Source organism: Thalassophryne amazonica, chromosome 2, assembly GCF_902500255.1.
Source record: "Thalassophryne amazonica chromosome 2, fThaAma1.1, whole genome shotgun sequence".
NCBI classification, from domain to species: domain Eukaryota; kingdom Metazoa; phylum Chordata; class Actinopteri; order Batrachoidiformes; family Batrachoididae; genus Thalassophryne; species Thalassophryne amazonica.
The window spans coordinates 82,829,430-82,856,698 of record NC_047104.1 but is presented as its reverse complement, the minus strand read 5'-3'; the positions used below and the strand labels follow the sequence as shown (position 1 = coordinate 82,856,698).

General features: G+C 48.4%; 1 protein-coding gene across 1 annotated transcript in view; it reads left to right on the top strand.

The window, feature by feature from the left end:
* Positions 1–27,269, top strand: part of chs1 (chitin synthase 1) — a 117,145-nt gene that overhangs the window by 47,773 nt on the left and 42,103 nt on the right. Inside the window, exons 15-21 of the mRNA XM_034188600.1 lie at positions 101–248; positions 2,738–2,803; positions 2,890–3,065; positions 3,275–3,333; positions 13,936–14,136; positions 14,240–14,408; positions 15,293–15,408. Coding sequence (XP_034044491.1) covers positions 101–248; positions 2,738–2,803; positions 2,890–3,065; positions 3,275–3,333; positions 13,936–14,136; positions 14,240–14,408; positions 15,293–15,408 — 935 coding nt within the window. The remainder of the gene's footprint in view (positions 1–100; positions 249–2,737; positions 2,804–2,889; positions 3,066–3,274; positions 3,334–13,935; positions 14,137–14,239; positions 14,409–15,292; positions 15,409–27,269) is intronic.

The window sequence follows — 27,269 nt, the reverse complement described above, 5'->3', positions numbered from 1 at the left end:
AACAGAGTTAAAACGTAATCAATCTCATTTCAAAAGAGGAGTGTGTCTGTCTGTCAATTGAGTGATCAATCTTGACTTATTAATTTGTTCATGCTTCAAGGGTCTTCACCCACAAAGAACCAGATGATGTTACAATCATTGAAACTCCCTATGGAGGCAGGCTAGTGTTTGTGATGCCAGAAGGCAACATGCTCTACGTTCACATGAAGGACAAAGCTCGAATCAGGAATAAGAAGAGATGGTCTCAGGTATGACACTTATAGTCGGTGATGTCATAATTATAGTAGTGCTATGTGACTAAAAAGATTAATCCAGGTTTTGTGTATATTTCTTATTGTTACATGGGAAACAAGGTACCAGTAGATTCAGTAGATTCTCACAAATCCAACAAGACCAAGCATTCATGATATGCACACTCTTAAGGCTATGAAATTGGGCTATTAGTAAAAAAAAAAGTACAAAAGGGGGTGTTCACAATAATAGTAGCATCTGCTGTTGACGCTACAAACTCAAAACTATTATGTTCAAACTGCTTTTATAGCAATCCTGTGAATCACTAAACTAGTATTTAGTTGTATAACCACAGTTTTTCATGATTTCTTCACACCTGCGAGGCATTAATTTTGTTGGTTTGGAATCATGATTTTGCTTGGTTACTAGTATGCTTGGGGTCATTGTCTGGTTGAAACACCCATTTCAAGGGCATGTCCTCTTCAGCATAAGGCAACATGACCTCTTCAAGTATTCTGACATATCCAAACTGATCCATGATACCTAGTATGCAATATATAGGCCCAACACCATAGTAGGAGAAACATGCCCATATCATGATGCTTGCACCACCATGCTTCACTGTCTTCACTGTGAACTGTGGCTCGAATTCAGAGTATGGGGGTCATCTCACAAACTGTCTGCAGCCCTTGGACCCAAAAAGAACAATTTTACTCTCATCAGTCCATAAAATATTCCTCCATTTGTGTTTAGGCCAGTTGATGTGTTCTTTGGCAAACTGTAACCTCTTCTGCACGTCTTTTATTTAACAGAGGGACTTTGTGGGGGATTCTTGCAAATAAATTAGCTCCACACAGGCATCTTCTAACTGTTACAGCACTTACAGGTAACTCCAGACTGTCTTTGATCATCCTGGAGCTGATCAGTGGGTGAGCCTTTGCCATTCTGATTATTCTTCTATCCATTTTGATGGTTGTTTTCCGTTTTCTTCCACGCGTCTCTGTTTTTTTTTTGTTTTTTTTTGTCCATTTAAAAGCATTAGAGATCATTGTAGATGAACAGCCTATAATTTTTTACACCTGCGTATAAGTTTTCCCCTCTCCAATCAACTTTTTAATCAAACTACGCTGTTCTTCTGAACAATGTCTTGGACGTCCCATGTTCCTCAGGCTTTCAAAGAGAAAAGCATATTCAACAGGTGCTGGCTTCACATAGGGGACACCGGATTCACATCTGTTTGTTCCACAAAATTGATGAACTCACTGACTGAATGCCACACTACTGTTATTGTGAACACCCCCTTTTCTACTTTTTTTTACTAACAGCCCAATTTCATAGCCTTAAGAGTGTGCATATCATGAATGCTTGGTCTTGTTGGATTTGTGAGAATCTACTGAATCTACTGGTACCTTGTTTCCCATGTAACAATAAGAAATATACTCAAAACCTGGATTAATCTTTTTAGTCACATAGCACTACTATTATTCTGAACACTACTGTATGTGCTGCTTTCATTTAAGAGAGGTGATGGTCAAGTGGTTAAGAAGTGGACTTGTAATCAAAGGATCCTAGCTGCAAATCCTCATCCTGCAGTCCATTTATGTCTCTCATTGATTTTCCTTTCCTAACAATAATTCACACACATTTTATGGTTGTAGAGCAGGTAAGTCAGTGGGATAGGAGTTGGGCTGCCAATGTATCTTTGGACAAGGCACTTCTTCTGCACGTTCTCAGTCCACCCACGGGCCCTGCTCCAGAGCGCTCTTGACCTCGGACTGCAGTGACAGTTTATCTTTCAGCAGGACAATGACCAAGATATCAAAGGAGTTGAGTCAGGACAACTCTGTGAATGTCCTTGAGTGGCCCAGCAAGAGCCCAGACCTGAATCCAACTGGACATCTCTGGAGAGGTATGAAAATGGCTGTGCACCGACGCTCCCTATCCAACATGATGGAGCTTGAGAGGTGCTGCAAAGAGGAATGGACAAAACTGACCAAAGATAGGTGCACCAAGCTTGTGACATCATATTCAAGAAGACTTGAGGCTATAATTGCTGCTAGGGCATCAAGAAAGTATTGAGCTAAGGGTGTGAATACTTATGTACATGAGATATCTTAGGTTTTGTATTTGTAATAAATTAGCAAAAATTGCAAAAAAAAAAAATCATGTTGTCATTATGGAGTGTTGTGACTAGAATTTTGATGGAAGAAAATGAATTTTCCCCATTTTGGAATAAGGCTGTAACATAACAAAATGTGGAAAAAGTGAAGTGCTGTGAATACTTTCCAGATGAACCGTACTGTCTATACGCCAGGTTAGCGATGATTACAGTTGACACTGAACACACAGCCCCATGGTACAGGTGCTACTAGGCATGCTCACAGTGATACTGTATGCAATCTATGGGCTAATATCTGTGGCATTATAAAGACATTACTAAAAAGCTAAAATGTATCTGTTGTCATGGTCACAAATATCTGCACCTTCTATTTTATGACTTTTTCAGATTATGTACCTGTATTATCTTCTTGGCTGGAAGGGCTACATTGTCAAGAACCCTCACAAAATGACAGTGAGTCTTTTCTGTTTTCTAAAGTACCTACTTAACCTAAGTATATAATGTTCAAATATGTAGACCATTTGATGTGTTGATTCCAGCGCCAGAACAACATATGCAGAGCCAGTTTGGTTTCTATAGATGGACAGGCTTTTCTGATGCCCCAGTTTGACAATGACACCAAGAGGAAATTCATCTCAGATGAAAACACTTACATCCTGGCATTGGACGGAGATACTGACTTCCATCCTAAAGCTGTAATATTGCTTGTTGACAGGTTAGTTTTCCAAAACAAAACAAACAAACAAAAAAACCAACAAGAAACAGTTGTGTGATTTATGAGAATATTCCTACTGGGGCTCAGACTGATGAATAAAAACTTCATGATTGAAATTCAGCTATTTAAAATTTTGGTCAAATTTTCTTTCGACTAGTTGAAAAATGTTACCTTTTTAAGGTCTTCAAAAATATTGTAATGTGTTGCAGGTTGAGAATGTATGACAATGTTGGTGCAGCCTGTGGTAGAATCCATCCTACTGGTATGGGTAAGTGATGCTGTCTTACATTTTCTTCTGTGGCGCTCTGTGGACTTCAGTTTGGGTGACTATTGTAGGAACTAATTTTGTCAAAAATGTCACGACCAAATATCCCAAAGGTTTTGGTGTGGTCTCAACTAGTTGCATCTCTTTATATATGTGAGCCTAGTTTGGCAGCATAAACTAAGAGTAAGGTCCCTGTGGAAGTAATCAACATAGTGCTGCAATCCAAACTCTCATCACTCACTCATCTTCAACCGCTTTTCCGGGTTCAGGTCACGGGGACAACAGCTCCGGCAGGGGACCCCAGATTTCCCTTTCCCAGACCACATTAACCACCTCTGACTGGGGGATCCCTGAAGCATTCCAAGGCCAGTGTGGAGATATAATCTCTCCACCTAGTCCTGGGTCTTCCCCAAGGTCTCCTCCCAGATGGACGTGCCTGGAACACCTCTCTTGGGAGGCGCCCAGGATGCATCCTTACCAGATGCCCAAACCACTTCAGCTGGCTCCTTTCAATGCGAAGGAGCAGCGACTCTACTCCGAGCTGCCCACGGATGACCGAACTTCTCATCCTATCTCTAAGGGAGACACCAGCCACCCTCCTGAGGAAGCCCATTTCGGCCGCTTGTACCCGCGATCTAGTTCTTTCGGTCATGACCCAGCACTCATGACCATAGGTGAGAATAGGAATGAAGACTGACCAGTAGATCGAGAGCTTTGCCTTTTGGGTCAGCTCGTTTTTCGTTACAACAGTGCAGTAGTGCGAATGCAATACCGCCCCTGCTGCACCGATTCTCGGGCCAATCTCACGCTCCATCATCCCCTCACTTGTGAACAAGACCCCGAGGTACTTGAACTCCTTCACTTGGGGCAAGGCTATATTCCCTACCCAGAGTAGGCAATCCATCGGTTTCCTGCTGAGAATCATGGCCTCAGATTTAGAGGTTCTGATCCTCATCCCAGCCACTTCACACTCGGCTGCGAACTGATCCATTGAGTGTTGGAGGTCACCAGCCGATGAAGCCAACAGGACCACATCATCTGCAAAAAGCAGTGATGAGACCCTGAGCCAACCAAAGTGGAAACCCTCCTCCCCCCCGACTCCTGTCCATGAATATCACAATCAGGATTGGTGACAAGGCGCAGCTCTGGCAGAGGCCAACCTCCACTGGAAACGAGTCCGACTTACTGCCAAGCACTCGAACACAGCTCTCGCTTTGCGAGTACAGAGATTGGATGGCCCTGAGAAGGGACCCCCTCACTCCATACTCCCGCAGCACCTCCCACAGTATCTCCGGGGTACCCGAACATATGCCTTCTCCAAGTCCACAAAACACATGTAGACTGGGTGGGAATACTACCAGGCACCCTCCAGGATCCTTGTGAGAGTAAAGAGCTGGTCAGCTGTTCAACTATGAGGACAGAACCCGCATTGTTCTTCTTCAATCAGAGGATCGACTATCGGCCGAACCCTCATTTCCAGCACCCTGGAGTAGACTTTACCAGGGAGGCTGAGTAGTGTGATGCCCCTGTAGTTGGCACACACTCTCTGGTCCCCCTTTTTAAATATGATGACCACCACCCCAGTTTGCCACTCCTTAGGCACTGTCCCAGACCTCAACGCAATGTTGAAGAGACATCTCATCCAAGACAATCCCTCCACACCCAGAGCCTTCAGCATTTCTTGATGGATTGCATCAACCCCCGGGGCCTTGCCACTGTGGAGTTGTTTGACTACTTCAGTGACTTCCACTGGGGAAATTGATAAAAATCAGCTTCCAGCACTGCCCCTACTATAGAGGGCGCTCTGGTCTGATTTCTCAAAGTGTTCCTTCCAGTGCCAGATTACATCCTCATTTGAGGTCAACAGAGTCCCATCCTTACTGTAAACAGCTTGGATGGTTCCCTGTTTTCCTCTCCTGAGGTGCCTCACAGTCCACCAGAAGCACCTTGGTGCCGACCAAAAGTCCTTCTCCGTGGTTGCTCCGAACTCCTCCCACGCCCGCTGCTTTGCCTCCCCCACAGCAGAGGCTGCTGCCCTTTGGGCCTGTCGGTACCTTGCAACTGCCTCTGGAGATATCCCGGAAGGACTCCTTCTTCAGTCCCTGACCACTGGTGTCCACCACGGTGTTCGAGGGCTGCCGCCCCTTGAGGCACCTAAGACCTTCAGACCACAGCTCCCCGCTGTGGCTTCAGCAATGGAACCTTTGAACATTGCCCATTCTGGTTCAATGTCCCAACCTCCACAGGGATGCTAGAGAAGCTCTGCCGGAGGTGTGAGTTGAAGATCTGTCAGACAGTGGGCTCCTCCAGATGTTCCCAGTTCACCCACACTATCCGTTTGGGCTTACCAGGTCTGTCCAAAGTCCTTCCCCACCCTCTGATCCAACTCACCACCACATGGTGATCAGTTGACAGCTCTGCCCCTCTCTTCACCCGAGTGTCCAGAACATGCGGCCTCACATCAGATGATACAATCACAAAATCGATCATCAATTTTCATTCTGGGGTGCTCTGGTACCATGTACGCTTATGAGCATCCTTATGTTCGAACATGGTGTTCGTTATGGACAGTCCATGGCTAGCACAGAAGTCCAATAACAAACCACCATTCGGGTTTAGATCAGGGATGCTGTTCCTCCCAATCACACCTCTCCAGGTGTCTCTGTTATTGCCCACGTGTGCGTTGACATCCCCCAGCAGAACAATGGAGACCTCCACAGGAGCCACATACAGGACTCCATTCAGGGACTCCAAGAAGGCCGAATACTCCAAAATGCTGTTTGGTGTATGTGCACAAACAACAATCATCCCCCCCCCCCCCCCCCCCCCCCCTGCCACCCAAAGACACAGGGAGGCGACCCTCTCATCTACTCGAGTAAACCCCAACATATCAGCGCTCAGCCGGGGACTCATGAATATCCCCACACCTGCCCAGCGCCTCACCCCCTGGGCAACTCCAGAGAAGAATAAGGTCCAACCCCTATCAAGGAGAGTGGTTCCGTAGCCGAGGCTGTGCATGGAGGTGAGACCCACCAGATCTAACTGGTATTGCTCCACCTCCCACACGAGCTCCGGCTCCTTCCCCCACAGCGAGGTGAAGTTCCACACCCCCAGAGCTAGCCCCTGCCGCCCAGGTCTGGTCCATCGAGGCCCTCGACTTTCACTGCCACCCAAAGGACACCGCACCCGACACCAGTGGTTCCCCCTGGGGGTGGTGAGCCCACAGGGTGGAGATGGAAAGTCCACGTTGCTTTTTCAGGCTGTGCCCGACTGGGCTCCATGGCAAGCCCAGCCACCAGGCGCTTGCTGACAGGCCCTACATCCATGCCTGGCTCCAGATGAGGGCCCCGGGCTTCCTCCAGGCCATGTGACGTTTCCTGTACCTCGTTCTATCATGGTGTCTTGTGAACCATTCTTAGTCTGACCTCTCACCTGAGACCAATTTGCCATGGGAGACCCTACCAGGAGCACAAAGGCTCCAGACAACACAGCTCTCAGGTTCATAGGGGCACACAAACCTGACAGCTGTCAGTTTCCACTGTGAGCAACATAGTGAGGAAATGGAAGACCACAGGCACAATACTAGTGAAGGCCCAAAGTGGCAGGCCAAGAAAACTCTCAGATAAGCTGAAGGGAAGGATGGTGAGAACAGTCATAGTCAACCCACAGACCTGCTTCAAAGACCTACAACATGACCTTGCTGCAGATAGTGTCTCTGTGCATCATTCAACTATACAGCACACTTTCCACAAGGAGATGCTGTATGATGATGTAATGCAAAGGAAGCCTTTTCTGCATACACGCCACAAACAGAGTCGGTTGAGGTATGCTAAAGCACATTTGGACAAGCCAGCTTATTTTGGAATAAGGTGCTGTGGACTGATGAAACTAAAATTGAGTTATTTGGACATAACAAGGGGCGGTATGCATGGCTGAAAAAGAACACAGGATTCCAAGAAAAACACTTGCTAACTACAGTAAAATTTGGAGGTGGTTCCATCATGCTGTGTGTCTGTGTGGCCAGTGCAGGTACTGGGAATCTTGTTAAAGTTGAGGGTCACATGGATTCCAGTCAATATCAGCAGATTCTTGAGAACAATGTTCATGAATCAGTGACAAAGTTGAAGTTGCACCGGGGCTGTATCTTTCAACAAGACAATGACCCTACACACTGTGTTGTGTGGGCCGCTGAAGAGGAGGTACTGCTGGCCACCACCAGAGGGCGCCCTGCCTGAAGTGTGGGCTTCAGGCACGAGAGGGCGCATCTGCCCCAGGAGCAACCGGGAGTGGCAGCTGTCACTCATCATCAACGCCAGCTGTCACTCATCAGCTGTCACTTCTCCACCTCACTGCCGAGATATCGACTACCCAAAGGTAAATTCTCAGCCGTGTTTGTGCTGAACGCACATTGTTTTTCTCTCGCAATTCTGATTGTGTTTGCAGGTGTTCGCTTGCTACTTACAGCCGGGTTCATGGATGGTGAAGAAGTGAACGGATTTCACTTCTTACTCCGAACTCCGGGTGGCTTATGTGATTAATTTGCTTCGAGGTGAGGCAAGTACGTGGGCTACGGCGCTCTGGGAGCAGAATGCACGGCTCCTAACCACATATACTGGGTTTGTGAGGGAGTTCCGACAGGTTTTTGATCACCCTAACAGAGGCGAGACCGCTTCAACAGTGCTACTGTCGTTGCAACAGGGGCGCCGGAGTGCAGCTGAGTATGCAGTCGACTTCCGCATCGCGGCTCTGAGGTCCGGCTGGAATGCTGCTCCGTGCGGTTGCAGCTCCCCCTGCTGACGATGCTATGGACACGAGCAGGGCTAAATTTAGAGCATCCACTAGACAGAGGAGACTGGCCCGCGGGGAGTGTTTTTACTGCGGCTCGAGCGAGCATGTGCAGAAAGATTGCCCCAAACGGTTAAACACCAACGCCCGCCCTTAGAGACTGGGCTAAGGGTGGGCCAGGAAATCCACGTGGGACACACACGAATATCCGCACATCTCCCGGTCACAATCCTGAGTGGGGATTTAACCCTTCAAGCCCCAACACTGGTGGACACGGGGTCCAAAGGGAATCTGCTGGATAGCAGATGGGCAAGGGAAGTAGGGCTCCCCCTGGTGGCTCTTCCTTCACCTTTGAAGGTTCGAGCACTAGATGGCACCCTTCTCCCCTTAATTACACATAAGACACAACCAGTAACTCTGGTGGTATCTGGGAATCATCGGGAGGAGATTGAGTTCTATGTGACTCCTTCTACCTCCTGTGTAATTTTGGGCTTTCCATGGATGATTAAACACAATACCCGGATCGATTGGCCGTCTGGGGTTGTGGCTCAGTGGAGCGAAACCTTCCACTGGGAATGTTTAGGATCCTCGGTTCCCCCCGGTTTGAGTGCTAACGAGGAGGTTAAAGTCCCTCCCAATCTAACGGCGGTGCCTGAGGAGTACCATGATCTCGCTGATGTCTTCAGCAAAGATCTGGCACTCACTCTTCCCCCCCACCGGCCGTACGATTGTGCCATTGATTTGATCCCGGGTGTCGAGTACCCGTCCAGTAGACTGTACAACCTCTCACGTCCAGAGCGCGAATCAATGGAGACCTACATCTGGGACTCGTTAGCTGCCGGGTTGATCCGGAACTCCACCTCCCCGATGGGTGCTGGTTTCTTTTTTGTGGGCAAAAAGGACGGCGGACTCCGTCCATGCATTGATTACAGGGGGCTGAACGAGATTACGGTTCGTAATCGATACCCGTTGCCCTTGTTAGATTCGGTGTTCACGCCCCTGCATGGAGCCAAAATTTTCACCAAACTGGATCTTAGGAATGCTTAACACCTGGTTCGGATCCAGAAGGGAGATGAATGGAAGACGGCATTTAACACCCCATTAGGTCACTTTGAGTACCTGGTCATGCCGTTCGGCCTCACTAACGCCCCCGCGATGTTCCAAGCCTTGGTAAACGACGTCTTGCGGGACTTCCTGCACTGATTCGTCTTCGTATATCTGGACGATATCCTCATCTTTTCTCCGGATCCTGAAACTCATGTTAAGCATGTACGTCAGGTCCTGCAGCGGTTGTTGAAGAACCGGCTGTTTGTGAAGGGCGAGAAGTGCGAGTTCCACCGCACTTCTGTGTCCTTCCTGGGATTCATAATCTCCTCCAACTCCGTTGCCCCTGATCCGGCCAAGGTTGCGGCAGTGAGAGATTGGCCCCAACCAACAAGCCGTAGGAAGCTGCAACAGTTCCTCAGCTTTGCAAATTTCTACAGGAGGTTTATTAAGGGCTACAGTCAGGTTGTTGGCCCCCTGACAGCCCTGACCTCCTCTAAGGTCCCCTTCACCTGGTCAGATCGGTGCAAAGCCGCGTTTAGGGAGTTGAAGCGCCGGTTCTCGACTGCGCCAGTTCTGGTGCAGCCCGATCCAAACCACCAGTTTATTGTTGAAGTGGACATCTCTGACTCAGGGATAGGAGCCGTGCTGTCCGAGAGCAGGGAGTCCGATAAGGTTCTCCACCCCTGTGCCTATTTCTCCCGCAGGTTGACCCCGGCTGAGCAAAACTATGACGTGGGCAATCGTGAGCGGTGAAAGAGGCTCTTGAGGAGTGGAGACATCTGTTGGAGGGAGCTGCAGTACCATTTACGGTTTTCACGGACCATCGGAATCTGGAGTACATCCGGACCGCCAAGCGTCTGAACCCCAGACAAGCCTGCTGGTCATTGTTCTTTGGGCGTTTTGACTTCCAGATCACCTACCGCCCCGGGACCAAGAACCAATGATCCGACGCCTTGTCCCGGGTTCACAAAGAGGAAGTCAAACCCGAGCTGTCAGATCCAACGGAAACCATCATCCCCGAGTCCACTGTCGTGGCCACCCTCACCTGGGACGTGGAGAAGACCGTCCGGGAGGCCCTGGCATGGAACCTGGACCCGGGAACTGGCCCACAAAACTGTACGTCCCACCAGAGGCCAGGGCTGCCGTTCTGGACTTCTGTCATGGTTCCAAGCTCTCCTGTCACCCAGGGGTGCGAAGAACCGTGGCAGTGGTCCGGCAGCGCTTCTGGTGGGCGTCTATGGAAGCTGACGTCCGGGAGTACGTCCAGGCCTGTACCACCTGCGCCAGGGGCAAGGCAGACCACAGGAAGACACAAGGACTCCTCCAGCCGTTACCTGTGCCACATCGCCCCTGGTCCCACATCAGCCTGGACTTCGTCACGGGTCTCCCACCATCTCAGGGCAATACTACCATCCTCACGATAGTGGACCGGTTCTCCAAGGCGGCCCACTTCGTGGCCCTCCCGAAGCTCCCAACAGCCCAGGAGACAGCAGACCTCCTGGTCCACCATGTCGTGCGTCTGCATGGGATACCAACTGACATTGTCTCGGATCGTGGTCCTCAGTTCTCCTCTCAAGTCTGGAGGAGTTTCTGCAGGGAACTGTGGGCCACCGTGAGCTTCTCGTCCGGGTATCATCCACAGACCAACGGACAGGCAGAGCGGGCGAATCAAGAACTGGAACAGGCCCTCCGCTGTGTGACCTCCGTGCACCCGGCGGCTTGGAGTGACCATCTGGCCTGGATCGAGTACGCCCATAACAGTCAAGTGTCTTCAGCCACCGGCCCCTCCCCGTTTGAAGTATGTTTGGGGTACCAGCCCCCATTGTTTCCTGTGGTGGAGGGAGAGGTCGGTGTGCCCTCGGTCCAGGCCCATCTTCGCAGATGTCGTCGGGTGTGGCGCACCGCCCGTTCTGCCCTGCTGAAGGCCCGGACGAGGGCCCAGGCCCATGCAGACCACCGGCGATCCCCGGCCCCTGCATATCAGCCTGGGCAGGAGGTGTGGCTTTCCACTAAGGACATTCCCTTACAGGTGGACTCCCCCAAATTGAATGACCGTTACATCGGACCATTCAAGATCCTCAAGGTCCTCAGTCCTGCCGCAGTGAAGCTTCAACTCCCAGCTTCACTTCAAGCTTCCCAGATGCACCCGGTCTTCCACGTCTCACGCCTCAAGCCACACCACACTTCACCCCTCTGCACCCCCGGACTGGCGCCACCTCCTGCCCGGATCATTGACGGGGAGCCTGCATGGACGGTTCGCAGGCTCCTGGATGTCTGTCGGAAAGGCCGGGGGTTCCAGTATCTGGTGGACTGGGAGGGTTATGGTCCTGAAGAACACTCCTGGGTGAAGAGGAGCTTCATCTTGGATCCGGCCCTCCTGGCCGACTTCTACGCCCGTCATCCCGACAAACCTGGTCGGGTGCCAGGAGGCGCCCATTGAGGGGGGGGGGGGGTCCTGTTGTGTGGGCCGCTGAAGAGGAGGTACTGCTGGCCACCACCAGAGGGCGCCCTGCCTGAAGTGTGGGTTTCAGGCACGAGAGGGCGCATCCGCCCCAGGAGCAACTGGGAGTGGCAGCTGTCACTCATCATCAATGCCAGCTGTCTCTCATCAACCACCACCACCATATAAGCCGGGCAGCTTCTCCACCTCACTGCTGAGATATCGACTACCCAAAGGTAAATTCTCAGCTGTGTTTGTGCTGAACCACATTGTTTTTCTCTCGCAATTCTGATTGTGTTTGCAGGTGTTCGCTTGCTACTTACAGCCGAGTTCGTGGATGGTGAAGAAGTGAACGGATTTCACTTCTTACTCCGAACTGCAATAAAGTAGGAGACTAACCTTGCATGACAGTGAACTTGTGATTGAGGTGGAGGTGTTATTCCCACCGGACTGCAGAGAGAAAACATTTTTGCTGACTGTTTGCTGGGTGTGTGCACACACACCCACCGTTAACTGTTTCTGCCTCCTGCCAGCAGTACCAGATCTGACAGCTGGAGATGGTGGCCACCTGGGGACTCGGGACTTAGCGACTCCGGCGTGCTTCAGATCTGTTGGCAGTGGAAATCGTGTGGGACCCGACTCTTCTCTGGACAGACGTCTTCTATCCTCGAGCCTGCTCACACGTCACCTCTATATATTGACTAATATCAAATTCTGTGATTGTCTGTATTTCGTTGTGAACATTCACAACATTAAATTGTTACCTTTTGGCTCATCTATTGACCGTTCATTTACGCCCCCTGTTGTGGGTCCGTGTCACTACACTTTCCCAACACACTGCTCAAAATGTACAAAGGCATTCATGCAGAGGAACAGCTACAATGTTCTGGAATGGTCATCTCAGTCCCCAGACCTGAATATTATTGAAAATCTGTGGTGTGATTTTAAGCGGGCTGTCCATGCTTGGAAACCAACAAACCTGAGTTGTTTTGTAGAGAAGAATGGTCCAAAATACCTTTAACCAGAATCCAGACTCTCACTGGAAGCTATGGGAAGTATTTAGAGGCTGTTATTTATGCAAAAGGAGGATCTACTAAATATTGATTTATATTATATTATAAATATTGATTGTTTAAAAAATGATTGCACACTTTCTGTAAATCCTATAAACTTCAGTTCACTTCTCAAATATTACTGTGTTTGCCTGCTATATGATATATTTAACTGAAATTGCTGATCCAAACAACCAATGATTTATAAAGGAAAATCATGGAAATCATCAGGGGTACCCAAACTTTTACATACAACTGTAAATGTGATGGTTGACATTCTAACCATTCATTTTTCTTGACTACCTAATCAAATGATGCAGTAGTTGATTGATACTTTGACTGCCCTATGTTGTCTCAGTACGCCTACTATTTCATCCACTTCACCTCTGTCTGTGGTCCATTGTCACTAAACAGAGGTGTTTGGCAATGTTAGTACCTTTGCAGGAGAAAGAAGGTTGAACTCTTCAGGGTCCTGGTGCTCCCTGTCTTACTGTATGACTGTAAGATTTGGAGACTACCCAGTGGTGTAAGATAATGACAGGATGTTGTTGGTACCTAAGATCCTGAGGTATCCTTGGAATTATGAGGTTAATGTCATCTATAACTTTTTGACCATTTGGCTGTAAAAGGCCAAGGGAAAGGCCAGTTTTAATGTTTGCTGTGGCACCTAAATGGCTGCTTTCACGATATGAGGATGGACTTGTTGTGTGTCAGGGTCGATATCATCTGAGGCCCAAAATGGTTCTGTAGTGTGTTGGATGTGACAACTGCTGGCACCGGTACATGCTTCCAGGCCTGACTTGTCATATAGTCCATTTACTTAGATTGTTCAATTTGTTTAAAGGTGCAGCACATTGGTTTAGTAGTCAATGCTGTTGCCTAACAGCAAGAAGGAAAATTAATCGTATGTTGACATGGAGGACAGACAAGGTACAATGCTTCATAAATATTTGGTTAGAGGACAACTACTCCCACAGCTTATGTCATCCCACAAAAGTACATATCATTTTTGTTTGGAACCACAGCCAAAGTAACTGGAGGTGTGAAAGCAGCTTAAATGTGGCTCTACTGTATGTTCAGTGCCTCTGTCAGCCTGTCTGATTTTTCTGCACCTTATGTAAATCAGTCACATGCCAAATAATCTCCATCACTGAGTGAATCAAAGACATTTAAGAAATGGTCAATTGTGTATTTTTGGCAATTACAGGTGTCAGTTTTTGTCTGATGTGCTGTTATTTCTGCTTCTTCTTCTTTGTTCTCCTGTGATACACAACCTCTCAGGTCCTATGGTGTGGTACCAGAAGTTTGAGTACGCAGTTGGCCACTGGCTACAGAAGACAGCAGAGCATGTATTTGGCTCTGTACTTTGCAGTCCGGGTTGTTTCAGTCTGTTTCGAGGATCAGCTTTAATGGATGACAACGTACTAAAGAGATACACAACAACTGCAACAAGAGCTGTTGAATATGTGCAATATGATCAAGGTTGGAATAGGCTTTCCCTGCCATTTTTATCAAATTTTGGTTTCTTTGTTTCAGTTTTCTCTTAAATGCTTTTGTTTGTGTTTGTGCGTTTGCCATTTATTAGGAGAGGATCGCTGGCTGTGCACTTTGTTGTTGCAACAAGGGTGGCGTGTTGAATATAATGCTGCATCAGATGCATATACCAACTCACCACAAGAGTTCAAGGAGTTTTACAACCAAAGAAGACGATGGGGACCGTCTACACTGGCTAACACTCTGGATCTTCTACACAGGTTTGTGCTTTTTATTATGACTCCTTGCCAAATGTAGTAATTGAAGTGGTAACAACACCATTTGCTTGGATGGTTGATTGGCAACCAAGATACTTAAGATTATCTGGTCTGTAATAACATGTGTCTTCTATTTTATCCCAAATGCTATTGCTATGGTTAATTTGAAAATGTTAACACAAGTTGTCCTTGTGACAAATTCTTTGATGTCTACCAGATCTGAACTCGGATTCATACTGTATTACTGTTTAAAATACTTTTTACATTTGACAGATGGTGTCATTTTTAAAATACAACTTGCATCCCTATGTTTTATGTCTTTTTGAAAATTTTAAACATGGTAGCATGTCACTGTGGATATACCATACTAATATGTATATGTTGCGGGCATGAACGAGCGAAACTCTTCAGCATCTCACCATGTCATTTAGGTCCTTCAGACTTTTTTTTCAGTAAATGCTTCTGGGGAGCATTAGCATGGCTAAAACCTTCAGCTTCTGGGTGGGAGGGGGGGAGGCTTTGCTTGTATAATATACACAGTCTGTTAAAATAATTCTTAAAGTGATTGTATTTGGTCCCTGGCCACTCCTTTTTTCAACCTTCTGCCCTCAGGCAGGTGATATAGGTCACTAAACTCCAAAACAGACTCTTAAAGAGCTTGTACCTCCATGCCATACAAACTCTTAACAAAAACCTCAAGTGACTTTGCACACTGTAGCTAACTACCTGCCATGCCATATTTATAGTTTTTTAAATACGTATATAGAATTGTTTTTTATGTGCATTCATGTTGAACGGTTTACTTTGAGCACCTGCAATCTCTCTGTGTCTTGTGTATAGTGACAATAAAGGCATCTTAACTTATCTGATGTTATTTTTGATTTTAGTGGTCCAGAGACAGTGAAGAGGAACTCATCCATCTCCAGGCTCTACATCTTTTACCAGATGCTCACTGTTGGTTCTTCCATTCTTGGACCAGCCTCTGTGACTCTTATGATAGCAAGTTAGTTCAAGTCATAGACTATACACACACACACACACACACACACACATATATATATATGTGTGTGTGTGTATTTTCGGCTGATCCGTGTGGCAAGTATAATCCAAACTTGTGCAGGGTCAGTTATGACCCCGGGGAAGACCTATGACATTTTTGACATTATACTGTAGCTTCAGCTGCTAAGGGCCCGGTCCCACTGGGGAGAGGATTAATTGCGCATGAATTGAGTACACATATTCCGGGCATTCGTTGTTGTCCGCAACATAAGTGGCCAAAAATGACAAATGTCCCAGTATGAATTATGGATATATTAATAATATATAGCGAATATATGATGAACAATCACCATTGTATAACGCATGTAGTGAGGAAACGGATCCGACGCATTACGATTATCACGGCAGCATTACGGGTGTATTATGAATGCATCGCGCACGTGTTGCGCGTGCATGACATCTGCATTGCGGTCATAAAAGAAGCACACTCCCTCCTTTCAACATCACTATTCACACCAACAATACAGCCTCTGGAGCATTTGCTGGACTTGGACAAGTTGATTGGAGTAAACAAGCAGTGAACAGGGCGAGTGGTGACGTCAGTGGATCGCACCAGAGCACAGCTCGTCTGAGCAATTAAAACAATAAGTTAAATCTGTTATAAACATAGGAATAAATACTGTAACAGCTGCAAACAAGAAGGAAAAACACGCAACTGTTTTATCAAGCCTTGACAATGTAAACAAGTTAAATAATTACCTTATTAGACGGCTCAAAATGCACGCGCGCGAACGGCCCAGCTGCAGCTTCCTGTGATTCAGGAGGTGATTAGAGCCGTTTTCAACAGCCAATTTGCACAATAAAATGATTAATCCGCCACGAAATAATTATTTTATATACGCAGCATCCAGCGCAGAGCACATGGCAGCCAGTAGAACAAAGAACGACATCCAGCTGTGAACACAGCGCTTCTGATTTGCATCCGCCACAAATCAGATGCAAAGCAGACGTAATAAAAACGCTTTATTCGTGGCCAATCTATATGCAGTCGCTACAACTTATTTTAGTTTGTGATGTGGACATGATGGGCACGTAAAATATCCGTTTTATACACTGTCCCAGTCCGCTGCCAAGCCGCAAATCCCCGTCAGTTACGAACATCAGCAGATGATGGCGAATATACAGCGCATAGATTGAGTATGTATATGTATGTATTGTGTATGTATTGAGTATGTATGGAGTATGTAAGGCGGATGTCATCGGCAGCCAAAATTTTGTGCAGCTCAAAAATCCTGGTAACGGAAAAACGTGCCTCTGCAGATAATTGCGGACGTGTGCGGGTGTCGGCCAACTCATACAAGCATGTTTCACGCATATTGCGGATGTTAGGTGAATATGAGCCAATTTTGTGTGCAATCCAAAATCCTCCTAAACGCCAGTGGGACAGGGCCCTAATGAAGTAACTGTATAAAGTAACTTATAAAGTAACTCTTCAGTTACTGTGGCAACACTGGTCATAAATAACCACACTCTGACATATTAGTCGATAAAATAGCTTGGTCGCTTTAGGGACATATATACTGAATAAACCCTGTGTGACGTCACAGATCAAGACAAACCCATAAATGGATAAAGAGGTGGAGTGTTGGTTGCTCAGTTGTGTGACAAAGGCAGCCTAAACACGCACCGATCTTTGAGTCCAAACCAGTTAAGCTAATAGGCCAACCTCGGTTCCAGTGTTTATTATGAATCATATGTTTGGCGACTGCGCAATGGTTCTCATAACAGTTTGCTATGATGTGAGCATTAAAAGTTATGCATACATGTCAACCCCTTTGAGGGTCCACCTGTATAACCAAGTGATAAAATCCATAAAATCAACACAAAATCCTTATAACCTCCTAAATCGCATCAAAATCAGTTTTATTACAGTACACCAGTGGTGGGCACACTTACGATAATCCGATAACAGATAATTATCGAAGATAATGTTTTCATTATCGGATTATCTTTTTAGATAAATTTGAAAACCATCATCGGACTAATCGGACTAATCATCTTCCAATGAATTACCGTCCGATAACTTTTAGACTGATAACGTACTAAACTAAGCTGAACAGTGAAAAACATTTTTAAAACTGTTAAAGCTGTTGAGACCTACCTGTTAAAAGTTTCGTAATAAGCATGTTGTTCTACCCTCTGCAATCAGAAACCACTCTATCGTCTCTAAGCAAAGGAGAACTGGTGACCAAAAAAAAAGTCATTTCCTTTAACACCATACTAATGTAATCGCAATGTCACCAAGTCATCCAGAGGCATATGTAACTTATGGTTCAAATTTTAACCACTCATTTTAGACAAGTTATTTAAAATTATTGTCATGTCTGAAGTTTATAAAGTGAAAATATCAGATATATGTTTTCGTTTTAAAGTAATGTGCTAATTTTTAAGGTTTTGTCAGCACATGCTGTGCCAGGCAGCAATGCATTATGGGTAGCATAAAGTAATCTCAGACGTTCACGACAGGACAAATGCATTTCAGACACTCTGTTCAGGGTCCACAGATAACAGCATTAAACTCTAGTGCCTAAAACTCTCGTGAATATATTCTCTGGGTTTATAGAAGTTAGTGTATTTGCGTTTGTTAAATTCCATGCATCTTAAATGTAGCAGACACGGATTATCTGGAATTTTGTTTGACATTTTTTCAAGGACGCTACTGCCATCTACTGGAGTGTTCATGGCAGTATTAAACGTCTGGGTACATGGCTGCTCTCAGTGTTGGTATTGTCCATTGTTGTCCAGGCGCTTTTTGTGTGCATATATGTTAACTTTGTATTCTAAAACTACTGTTAGAAGTAATTCCGACTCCTTATCGGTCCACACGAACGAGGTTGGCGCCATGTTTTTAGTTTTGTGGAAGTGACGACAAGAGAATAAGGCTCCTGATTGGATAGAATTTTAATCAGTACCGCCACCCAAAGGTTTGGCAGACTAATTACAACACATTTATATGGTTCGATGTGGATGGATTTTGTTTTTAAACGACGTAGTGTGGATGAAGTTTTTTCCCCAAACTGAAACGGTAAGATATTCGGTTTTACAAATACCCGACAACGTGTGTACATGGCCTTATGTCTGTGAAAGGCACTATATAAATAAATTTACTTACTTACTTACTAATATTGAGTGCACGTTTTACAACATCAGAAGTTTTAAAACATGCAATTGCGATGACACTTCCAGGGCTCCGTAAAAATGCCTGTTTTTACAAATAAAAATGGAATATTTTACAAAAGCACATTTATCTTTAAACCAACACATGACACACGTCACATTAACGTGTTGGTTTACATAATGGTTTACTGAACCAATCACTGTTTAGCACTTTTACCCAGAATGCTTTGCGGTCTGTGTTTGTTACAAAACCTCAGAATTAGTGCCTTATTCAACATTACAAGATATATGTTATATTTTAACTTTGTACAAATGACAGAATTGACATTAATGAAGTTATTCTATCAGTATTTTCAAAAAACACAAGTTAGTATGACTTTATTTTTCAAGACCTCCGCCTGACCGGAGTGTTGAAATTGATAGGGAGTTAGCCTTATGGCTGTTCTTGGTGTGTCTCTGTGGTGGGAGTGTTGTTGTAAACAAGAGCTTCCAGCAGGGGCAGAATGTTGAAAGAAAAATGATTATGATTAGTAAAGAGTTGATTTCGTGGGTGCTGTCAGAATTTGTCTGTGCTGCTTCCTGCAGGGGGCAGTATGGTCAAACATTCTTGCTTATTCTTTAAGTCTTTTACCGCTATTGATGCTTTCAAAAGCGATCGTGTTAAAAATCAATTTCAGCTCTTAGTAACTGCAAATGTCCCATAGACAACACCGGAATTTATCAGTTATCGATTATCTGTAACTTCCGATACATTTTTGGGTGGTTTATCGGTTTATCTTTATCAAAGATGACTTTTCAGTTATCTTATTATCTGTTATCGAAGTTAATTTTTTGGTTATCTGTGCCCACCACTGTAGTACACACAACTGCATAATGGTATCACATAACTGGGGTTTTGTCCATATATTAACTAACACCAGGGATCTCCATGGGCTCTTTTATGGTGGAAGTCCTCCACAGTTAAATCCTCTTGCTCCACAGTAAAATTGCTTGCTGTCAATAAAATCAATGTCTACAAGTACATTGTAGGTATTTTGTACAAACTCAATATATTTCCCATGAATATAGTGTCACACAGCTGTTCTATTTTTACAGAAACAAGAACTCACAGAGTAACAGATCACTGCTCCTAACAATCTTTGGCCGTACCATCTGAGACTGCTCTGCCCTACGATTGGATATTGGAAAACCATGTGATGGTGAACCAATTCCGATTGAACGCTCACATTGCGCACGTCATCACACAGCTTCAGTGAGGAGTACAAAGATGGGGGATGGCTGGCCGAAAGTAAAAAACAGTAAACAGAAACAGTAAAAAAATAAATTTACAACAGAAAACCCTGAATATCCATAAGACTTTATTTGTACGTCCGTATGACTCTGAAACTTGGAAAAATCCGTATAATTTACAGACAGTCCGTATAGGTTGACATGTATGGATATGAGGCATTTATTTTCTCATTAATCATGCATTAACAGAACCTAGCAAGTCAAGCTACTGATAGCTGCTGAAAGTGTTAGCACCATTAGCATATGACATGAAATAAGATCAGAATTTTACTCGCTGCAAATATTTAAATCCTCGGCTTGGTGAGCTGTCATTCAAAGCAACCATGCCTCTAATTATGCATCACGTTTTGGCTTAAAAGGTCTTAAATTAAGAAACTAGAATTTTTTTTCAACCCCATTACAGTTGTCATAAGCTCCAGTTTCCTCCCACAATCAAAAACATGCTTATTTTGGGTCTGCTCCTTTCTTTGCCCCTAACCAAGGGAGAGTCTCTGCATCTGGAGTTGGTCCCCGGGTGTCAGACTGTGGCTGCCCACTGATAAGGGTGGTTGGATTGACTGCAATTAGGATGGGTTAACATCAGAGGACAGATTTCATTGTACAATAAAGGCCCTTCGTCTTCTGCCATAATGAATGTTGGGAGCACATCACTGACCTAAGTATCTGAGTCTCCCTAAAGACCCCGTCACACATAGCAAGAATGTGGAGGAACCACGTCCAGTATGGGAAATACTGCCATAATCTGATGCAGTTGGGAGGAAAAGAGGTGTGGCCAGCCCTGTCGGAACGCATCCAGAGTACCTCATCCACACGTGCATGTTGGCATCCAAAGTGCATGTAGACAACACGTAGATGACACAGACTGTTGTCTGACAGCCATAAAAGGCGCTGCAGACTGTCCAAATGTCTGGATGGCAAACACGGGACCGGAGCGCTGTGTTCTTCATGCACACGTGCACGCGAGTGCGCAGCGTATGTGGGGCTGCAATTGTCACTCAGCCGTGTGTGTGTGTGTGTGTGTGTGTGTGTGTGTGTGTGTGTGTGTGTGTGTGTGTGTGTGTGTGTGTGTGTGTGTGTGTGTGTGTGTGTGTGTGTGTGTGTGTGTGTGTGTGTAATGCTGCATGGGCCACTAAGTGTGCGAGGGCCACTGGACAGCTTCGCTCAAAGTTTGCTGGCAGTTGGGCCATGCTGTCCCATGTGTCAGACGGAGCCTTTCCAGGGAACTTTCTTTTTTCTTATTTGCTCACTTCAGCAGCACAACACATCTCTGGACACTGTGATGGTTGGATTATCGCGTGGGATTACATTTTTTATTTTGGGTGAGAGGTTTTCATGGTTTCATGGTTCGACTTTCGCCGGTTTTGCTCCCTCCAGGCGCTCCGCACGGGTAAGCCGCGGATGGGCCGCGGGCAGAACGGTGACAGAGTCATTAAACCCCCCTGCCTCCCCGCGTGCAGCGGCGAAGGAGAGTTGGGTACCTGGAGGTGTGTGGGGGTGAGGTCGGGGGGGCGGCGCGGGCCGGGGTCTGCGCCATCAACCTTCCCGCCTCTCCCTCATGCGGAGAGGTGCGGTTCCGTGGGTTGGCCTCGGGGCGGGCTCCGTCCAGCTGGGGCGGGAGGGCGCCGTCCCTCAGCTCGGACAGCCGGGGAGACTTCCTCAGTCTGGTGGGCAGGCCTCCGCCACCGTCTCGTTCCGAAGACCGTTAATGATCCTTCTGCAGGTTCACCTACGGAAACCTTGTTACGACTTTTACTTCCTCTAGATAGTCAAGTTTGATCGTCTTCTCGGCGCTCTGCCAGGGCCGTGTTCCGACCCCAGCGGGGCCAATCCGAGGACCTCACTAAACCATCCACTCGGTAGTAGCGACGGGCGGTGTGTACAAAGGGCGGGGACTTAATCAACGCAAGCTTATGACCTGCGCTTACTGGGAATTCCTTGTTCATGGGAAATAATTGCAATCTCCAATCCCCATCACGAGTGGGGTTCATCGGGTTACCCGTGCCTCTCGGCAAAGGGTAGGCACACGCTGATCCGAACAGTGTGGCGCGCATGCAGCCCCGGACATCTAAGGGCATCACAGACCTGTTATTGCTCAATCTCGTGTGGCTGAACGTCACTTTTTTTTTCTTTTTTTTGGGGGGGGGGGGGTGAGAGGATTTAACCCTCCCCCTCTAGCTGCCACCTTATCATGGTGGGGGAGTTTGCGTACCCGGATGATCCTAGGAGCTATGTTGTTGGGGGCTTTGTGCTCCCTGTAGGGTCTCCCAAGGCAAACAGGTCCTAGGTGACGGGTCAGACTAAGGGCAGTTCAGAACCTCCATGACCAGTAAAAGATCAAGGACCGAGACGTCGCCCGGTATGGCGGAGCCGGGGTCCCACCCTGGAGCCAGGCCTGGGGTTGGGGCTCGCGCGTGAGCACCTGGTGGTTGGGCCTTAGCCCATGGGGCCCGGCCGGGCTCAGCCCGAAAGAGTGACATGGGCCCACCCTCCTGTGGGTTCACCACCTGCAGAGGGGGCCATGGGGGTCAGGTGCAGAGAGGATTGGGTGGCGGTCGAGGGCGGGTGGCCCGGCGGCCCGGTCCATGCTCACAGCCCCTGGCTGTTGGGACGTGGAATGTCACCTCACTAGGGGGGAAGGAGCCTGAGCTTGTGCGGGAGGTTGAGAGATACCGACTAGAGATAGTCGGGCTCACCTCCACGCACAGCTTGGGCTCTGGTACCCAACTCCTGAAGAGGGGCTGGATGCTTCATTTTTCTGGCGTCGCCCACGGGGAGAGGCGGAGAGCTGGGGTCGCATTGCTTATTGCTCCCCAGCTCAGTCGCCAAGTGTTGGAGTTCACTCCGGTGAACGAGAGGGTCACGTCCCTACGCCTTCGGGTCGGGGACAGGTGTCTCACCATTGTCTCGGCCTACGGGCCGAGCGGCAGTGCAGAGTACCCGACCTTCCTGGAGTCCCTGGGAGGGGTACTAGATAGCGCTCCGACTGGGGACTCCATCGTTCTCCTGGGGCATTTCAACGCCCACGTGGGCGGCGACAGTGAGACCTGGAGGGGGGTGATCGGGAAGCACGGCCTCCCCGATCTGAACCCGAGTGGTGTTCAGTTGTTGGACTTCTGCGCTAGTCACAGTTTCTCCATCACGAACACCATGTTCGAGCACAAGGGTGTCCATAAGTGCACATGGCACCAAGACACCCTGAGCCGGAGGTTGATGATCGACTTTGTAGTCGTATCATCTGACCTTCGGCCATGTGTCTCGGACACTCGAGTGAAGAGAGGGGCAGAGCTGTTGACTGATCACCACCTGGTGGTGAGTTGGATCCGCTGGGAGGGTAGGAAGCTGGTCAGACCTGGCAGGCCCAAACATATCGTGAGGGTCTGCTGGGAACGACTGGCGGAACCCTCTGTCAGCGAGGTCTTCAACTCCCACCTCCGGGAGAGCTTCTCCCAGATCCCGGGGAAGGTTGGAGACATGGAGTCCGAGTGGACCATGTTCTCCACCTCCATTGTCGATGCGGCTGCTCGTAGCTGTGGTCGCAAGGTCTCTGGTGCCTGTCACGGCAGCAATCCCCGAACCCAGTGGTGGACACCGGAAGTAAGGGATGCCGTCAAGCTGAAGAAGGAGTCCTACTTATCTTTGTTGGTAGGTGGGACCCCAGAGGCAGCTGACAGGTACCAACAGGCCAAGCGTGCCGCAGCCCGTGCGGTCGCAGAGGCAAAAACTCGGGTCTGGGAGGAGTTCGGGGAGGCTATGGAGGAGGACTATCGGTCGGCCTCGAAGAGATTCTGGCAAATCGTCCGGCGCCTCAGGAGGCGGAAGCAGCTCTCCACCAGCACTGTTTACGGTGCGGGTGGGGAGCTGTTGACCCTGACTGGGGATGTTGTCGGGCGGTGGAAGGAGTACTTCGAGGATCTCCTCAATCCCATCGTCACGTCTTCCGATGAGGAAGCAGAGACTGGGGACTCAGAGGCGGACTCATCCATTACCCAGGCCGAAGTCACCGAGGTGGTTAGAAAGCTCCTCGGTGGCAGGGCCCCTGGGGTGGATGAAATCCATCCTGAGTACCTTAAGTCTCTGGATGTTGTGGGGCTGTCTTGGCTGACACGCCTCTGCAACATCGCGTGGTGATCGGGGACAGTGCCTCTGGATTGGCAGACCGGGGTGGTGGTCCCTCTGTTTAAGAAGGGGGACCGGAGGGTGTGTTACAACTATAGGGGGATCACACTCCTCAGCCTCCCAGGTAAGGTCTATTCCAGAGTACTGGAGAGGAGAATTCGACCGATGGTCGAACCTCGGATTCAGGAGGAGCAGTGTGGTTTTCGTCCTGGTTGCGGCACACTGGACCAGCTCTACATGCTCCATCGGTTCATGGGAGTTCGCCCAACCAGTCCACATGTGTTTTGTGGATCTGGAGAAGACGTTCGACCGTGTCCCTCGGGGCACCCTGTGGGGAGTGCTCCGGGAGTACGGGGTCCAGGGTCCTTTGCTAAGGGCTATCCGGTCCCTGTACAACCGCAGCAGGAGCTTGGTTCGCATTGCCGGTAGTAAGTCAAACCTGTATCCAGTGCACGTTGGCCTCCGCCAGGGCTGCCCTTTGTCACCGGTTCTGTTCATTATTTTTATGGACAGAATTTCTAGGCGCAGCCAGGGTGTAAAGGGGTCTGGTTTGGGAACCACAGAATCTCGTCTCTGCTGTTTGCGGACGATGTGGTTCTGTTGGCTTTGTCAAATCAGGACCTTCAGCGTGCACTGGGGCGGTTTGCAGCCGAGTGTGAAGCGTCCGGGTTGAGAATCAGCACCTCCAAATCTGAGGCCATGGTTCTCAACCGGAAAAAGGTGCTTTGCCCTCTTCAGGTCGGTGGAGTGTCCTTGCCTCAAGTGGAGGAGTTTAAGTATCTCGGGGTCTTGTTCACGAGTGAGGGAGGGATGGAGCGTGAGATCGATAGACGGATCGGTGCAGCATCTGCAGTGATGCGGTCGCTGTATCGGACCGTCGTGGTGAAGAAAGAGCTGAGTAGGGGGGCATAGCTCTCGATTTACCGATCGATCTACGTTCTGATCCTCACCTATGGTCATGAGATTTGGCTCATGACCGAAAGAACGAGATTGCGAGTACAAGCGGCCGAGATGAGTTTCCGCCGCAGGGTGGCTGGGCGCTCCCTTAGAGATAGGGTGAGGAGCTCGGTCACTCGGGAGGAGCTCGGAGTCGAGCCGCTGCTCCTCCACGTCGAAAGGAGTCAGTTGAGGTGGCTCGGGCATCTTTTCCGGATGCCCCCTGGACGCCTCGCTGGAGAGGTGTTCCGGCACGTCTCACTGCGAGTAGGCCCCAGGGAAGACCCAGGACACGCTGGAGGGACTACATCTCTCGGCTGGCTTGAGAACGCCTTGGGGTTCCCCCGGAGGAGCTGGGGGAGGTGTGTGTGGATCGGGAGGTCTGGGCAGCTTTGCTTGAGCTGCTGCCCCCGCGACCCGACTCCGGATAAAGCGGAAGAAAATGGATGGATGGATGGATGGATGGATGGATGGATGGATGGATGGATGGATTTTAACCGCAGGCTGGAGTTTTGGCTTCACATCCACATCTGCACTGTGAAACACTCCTGGACCGCTGGAGGTTAGGTTCATGTTTATTAATAGTGTAACGGTCTGGCACAAGTTCCATGTTATCTCTCCTACAGAGTTAGAAGGTGATCATTTATTACAGCGTGACATCCATTCAGCTCCGAGCCTGACACGTGCAATGACGCATTATTGTGCACCACAGAGAGGCGCAGCTGCCTGTGTTATGATGGATACAATAGTTCACATTATTTACATTGCCCATGGGAAGGAATGGACAAATATCTGTACTGTAAGGTCTATTGTAGATATACAGCCCAGTCTCATGTTTTTTTTTCATGCTCCCGTCACGAAATGAGTCAAATTTTCGTGACAGGGTTTTTTAACTCACTATTACTAACCCTACTCCTACCCCCAACCCTAACCTTAACCATAACCTAACACTACTCCTTCCCCCCTCCCCCCATTTCACTTTTAAATTGTGGTGCTTGTTGTGTGTGGGCCGCCAGAAGAGGAGGTACTGCTGGCCCACCATCAGAGGGCGCCCTGCCTGAAGTGCGGGCTTCAGGCACGAGAGGGCGCTGCCACCATGGACACAGCCGGGGGTGACAGCTGTCACTCATTACCTCTTGACAGCTGTCACCCATCTACTCAACGTCCTCTCACTCCATAAAGACCAGACGTCATCTCCACCTCGTTGCCGAGATATCATACTTCATTGGAGGTAATATCCTCAGCCATTTGTGATTGCAATATTTGTATATTGTGAGTGTTTGCAGGAGTACTGGTACCTCCGTCGGTGAAAGCTGAGAGAGCGTTGAAGGCACTCTTTTCCCCTGAGGAATCTACAGTACTCTGCAGTTATTGAGTGAGAGGTGGAGGTGGCATTCCCACCGCTGTTGTTACTGGGTGTACACACACCCACACTTGACTGTCTTTGTTCTCGCCAGCAGTACCAGATCCGACAGTCGGGGATGCTGATCACCTGGGAATTCGGGACTTGGCGGCTCCAGTATTCACCAGGTTCTGTGGCGGCGGAAATCGTGTGGTTCCGGCTCTTCTCAGGACAGACGTCTTCTATCCTCGAGCCTGCCCACACGTCACCTTTGTGGATTGACTGTAATTATATTCTGAGATTGTCTGTATGTTCGTTGTGCACATTTCACAACATTAAATTGTTACCTTTTGGCTCATCTATTGGCCGTTCATTTGCGCCCCCTGTTGTGGGTCCGTGTCACTACACTTTCACAACAGGATATCTCGGCCAGCGTCATGGACTCCGAGAGGCGTCACCCGGCTGTTGAACGACCAATGGGAGAGCAGGGAGCGCAGGCGTCTGCAGGAGGCGTGATTGGTGAGCTGCAGCACATTCTCACCGCCTTTACGGCTCGGTTGGATCAGATGACCGAGCAAAACATCCTCCTGAACCGCAGGGTGGAGGCTCTCTCCGCACAGATGGCGGCGAGCGCTCAGGGGGCTGCTGCAGCTCCTCCTCCTGCCAACCCTGTGCAGGATATGAACGTTCCAGTGGTGGTTCAACAACCCCTCCCACCATCCCCTGATGCATACATAAGCCCTCCTGAGCCGTACGGAGGTTGTGTGGAGACGTGCGCGGACTTTCTCATGCAGTGTTCGCTCGTCTTTGCACAACGTCCCGTCATGTACGCGTCAGATGCTAGTAAAATAGCTTATGTGATTGCTCTGCTTCGGGGTAAGGCACGCGCCTGGGCTACGGCGCTCTGGGAACAGAACTCACGGTTGTTATCAGCATACACTGGGTTTGTGGGGGAGTTCAGAACAGTGTTTGATCACCCTAACAGAGGAGAGACCGCTTCAACT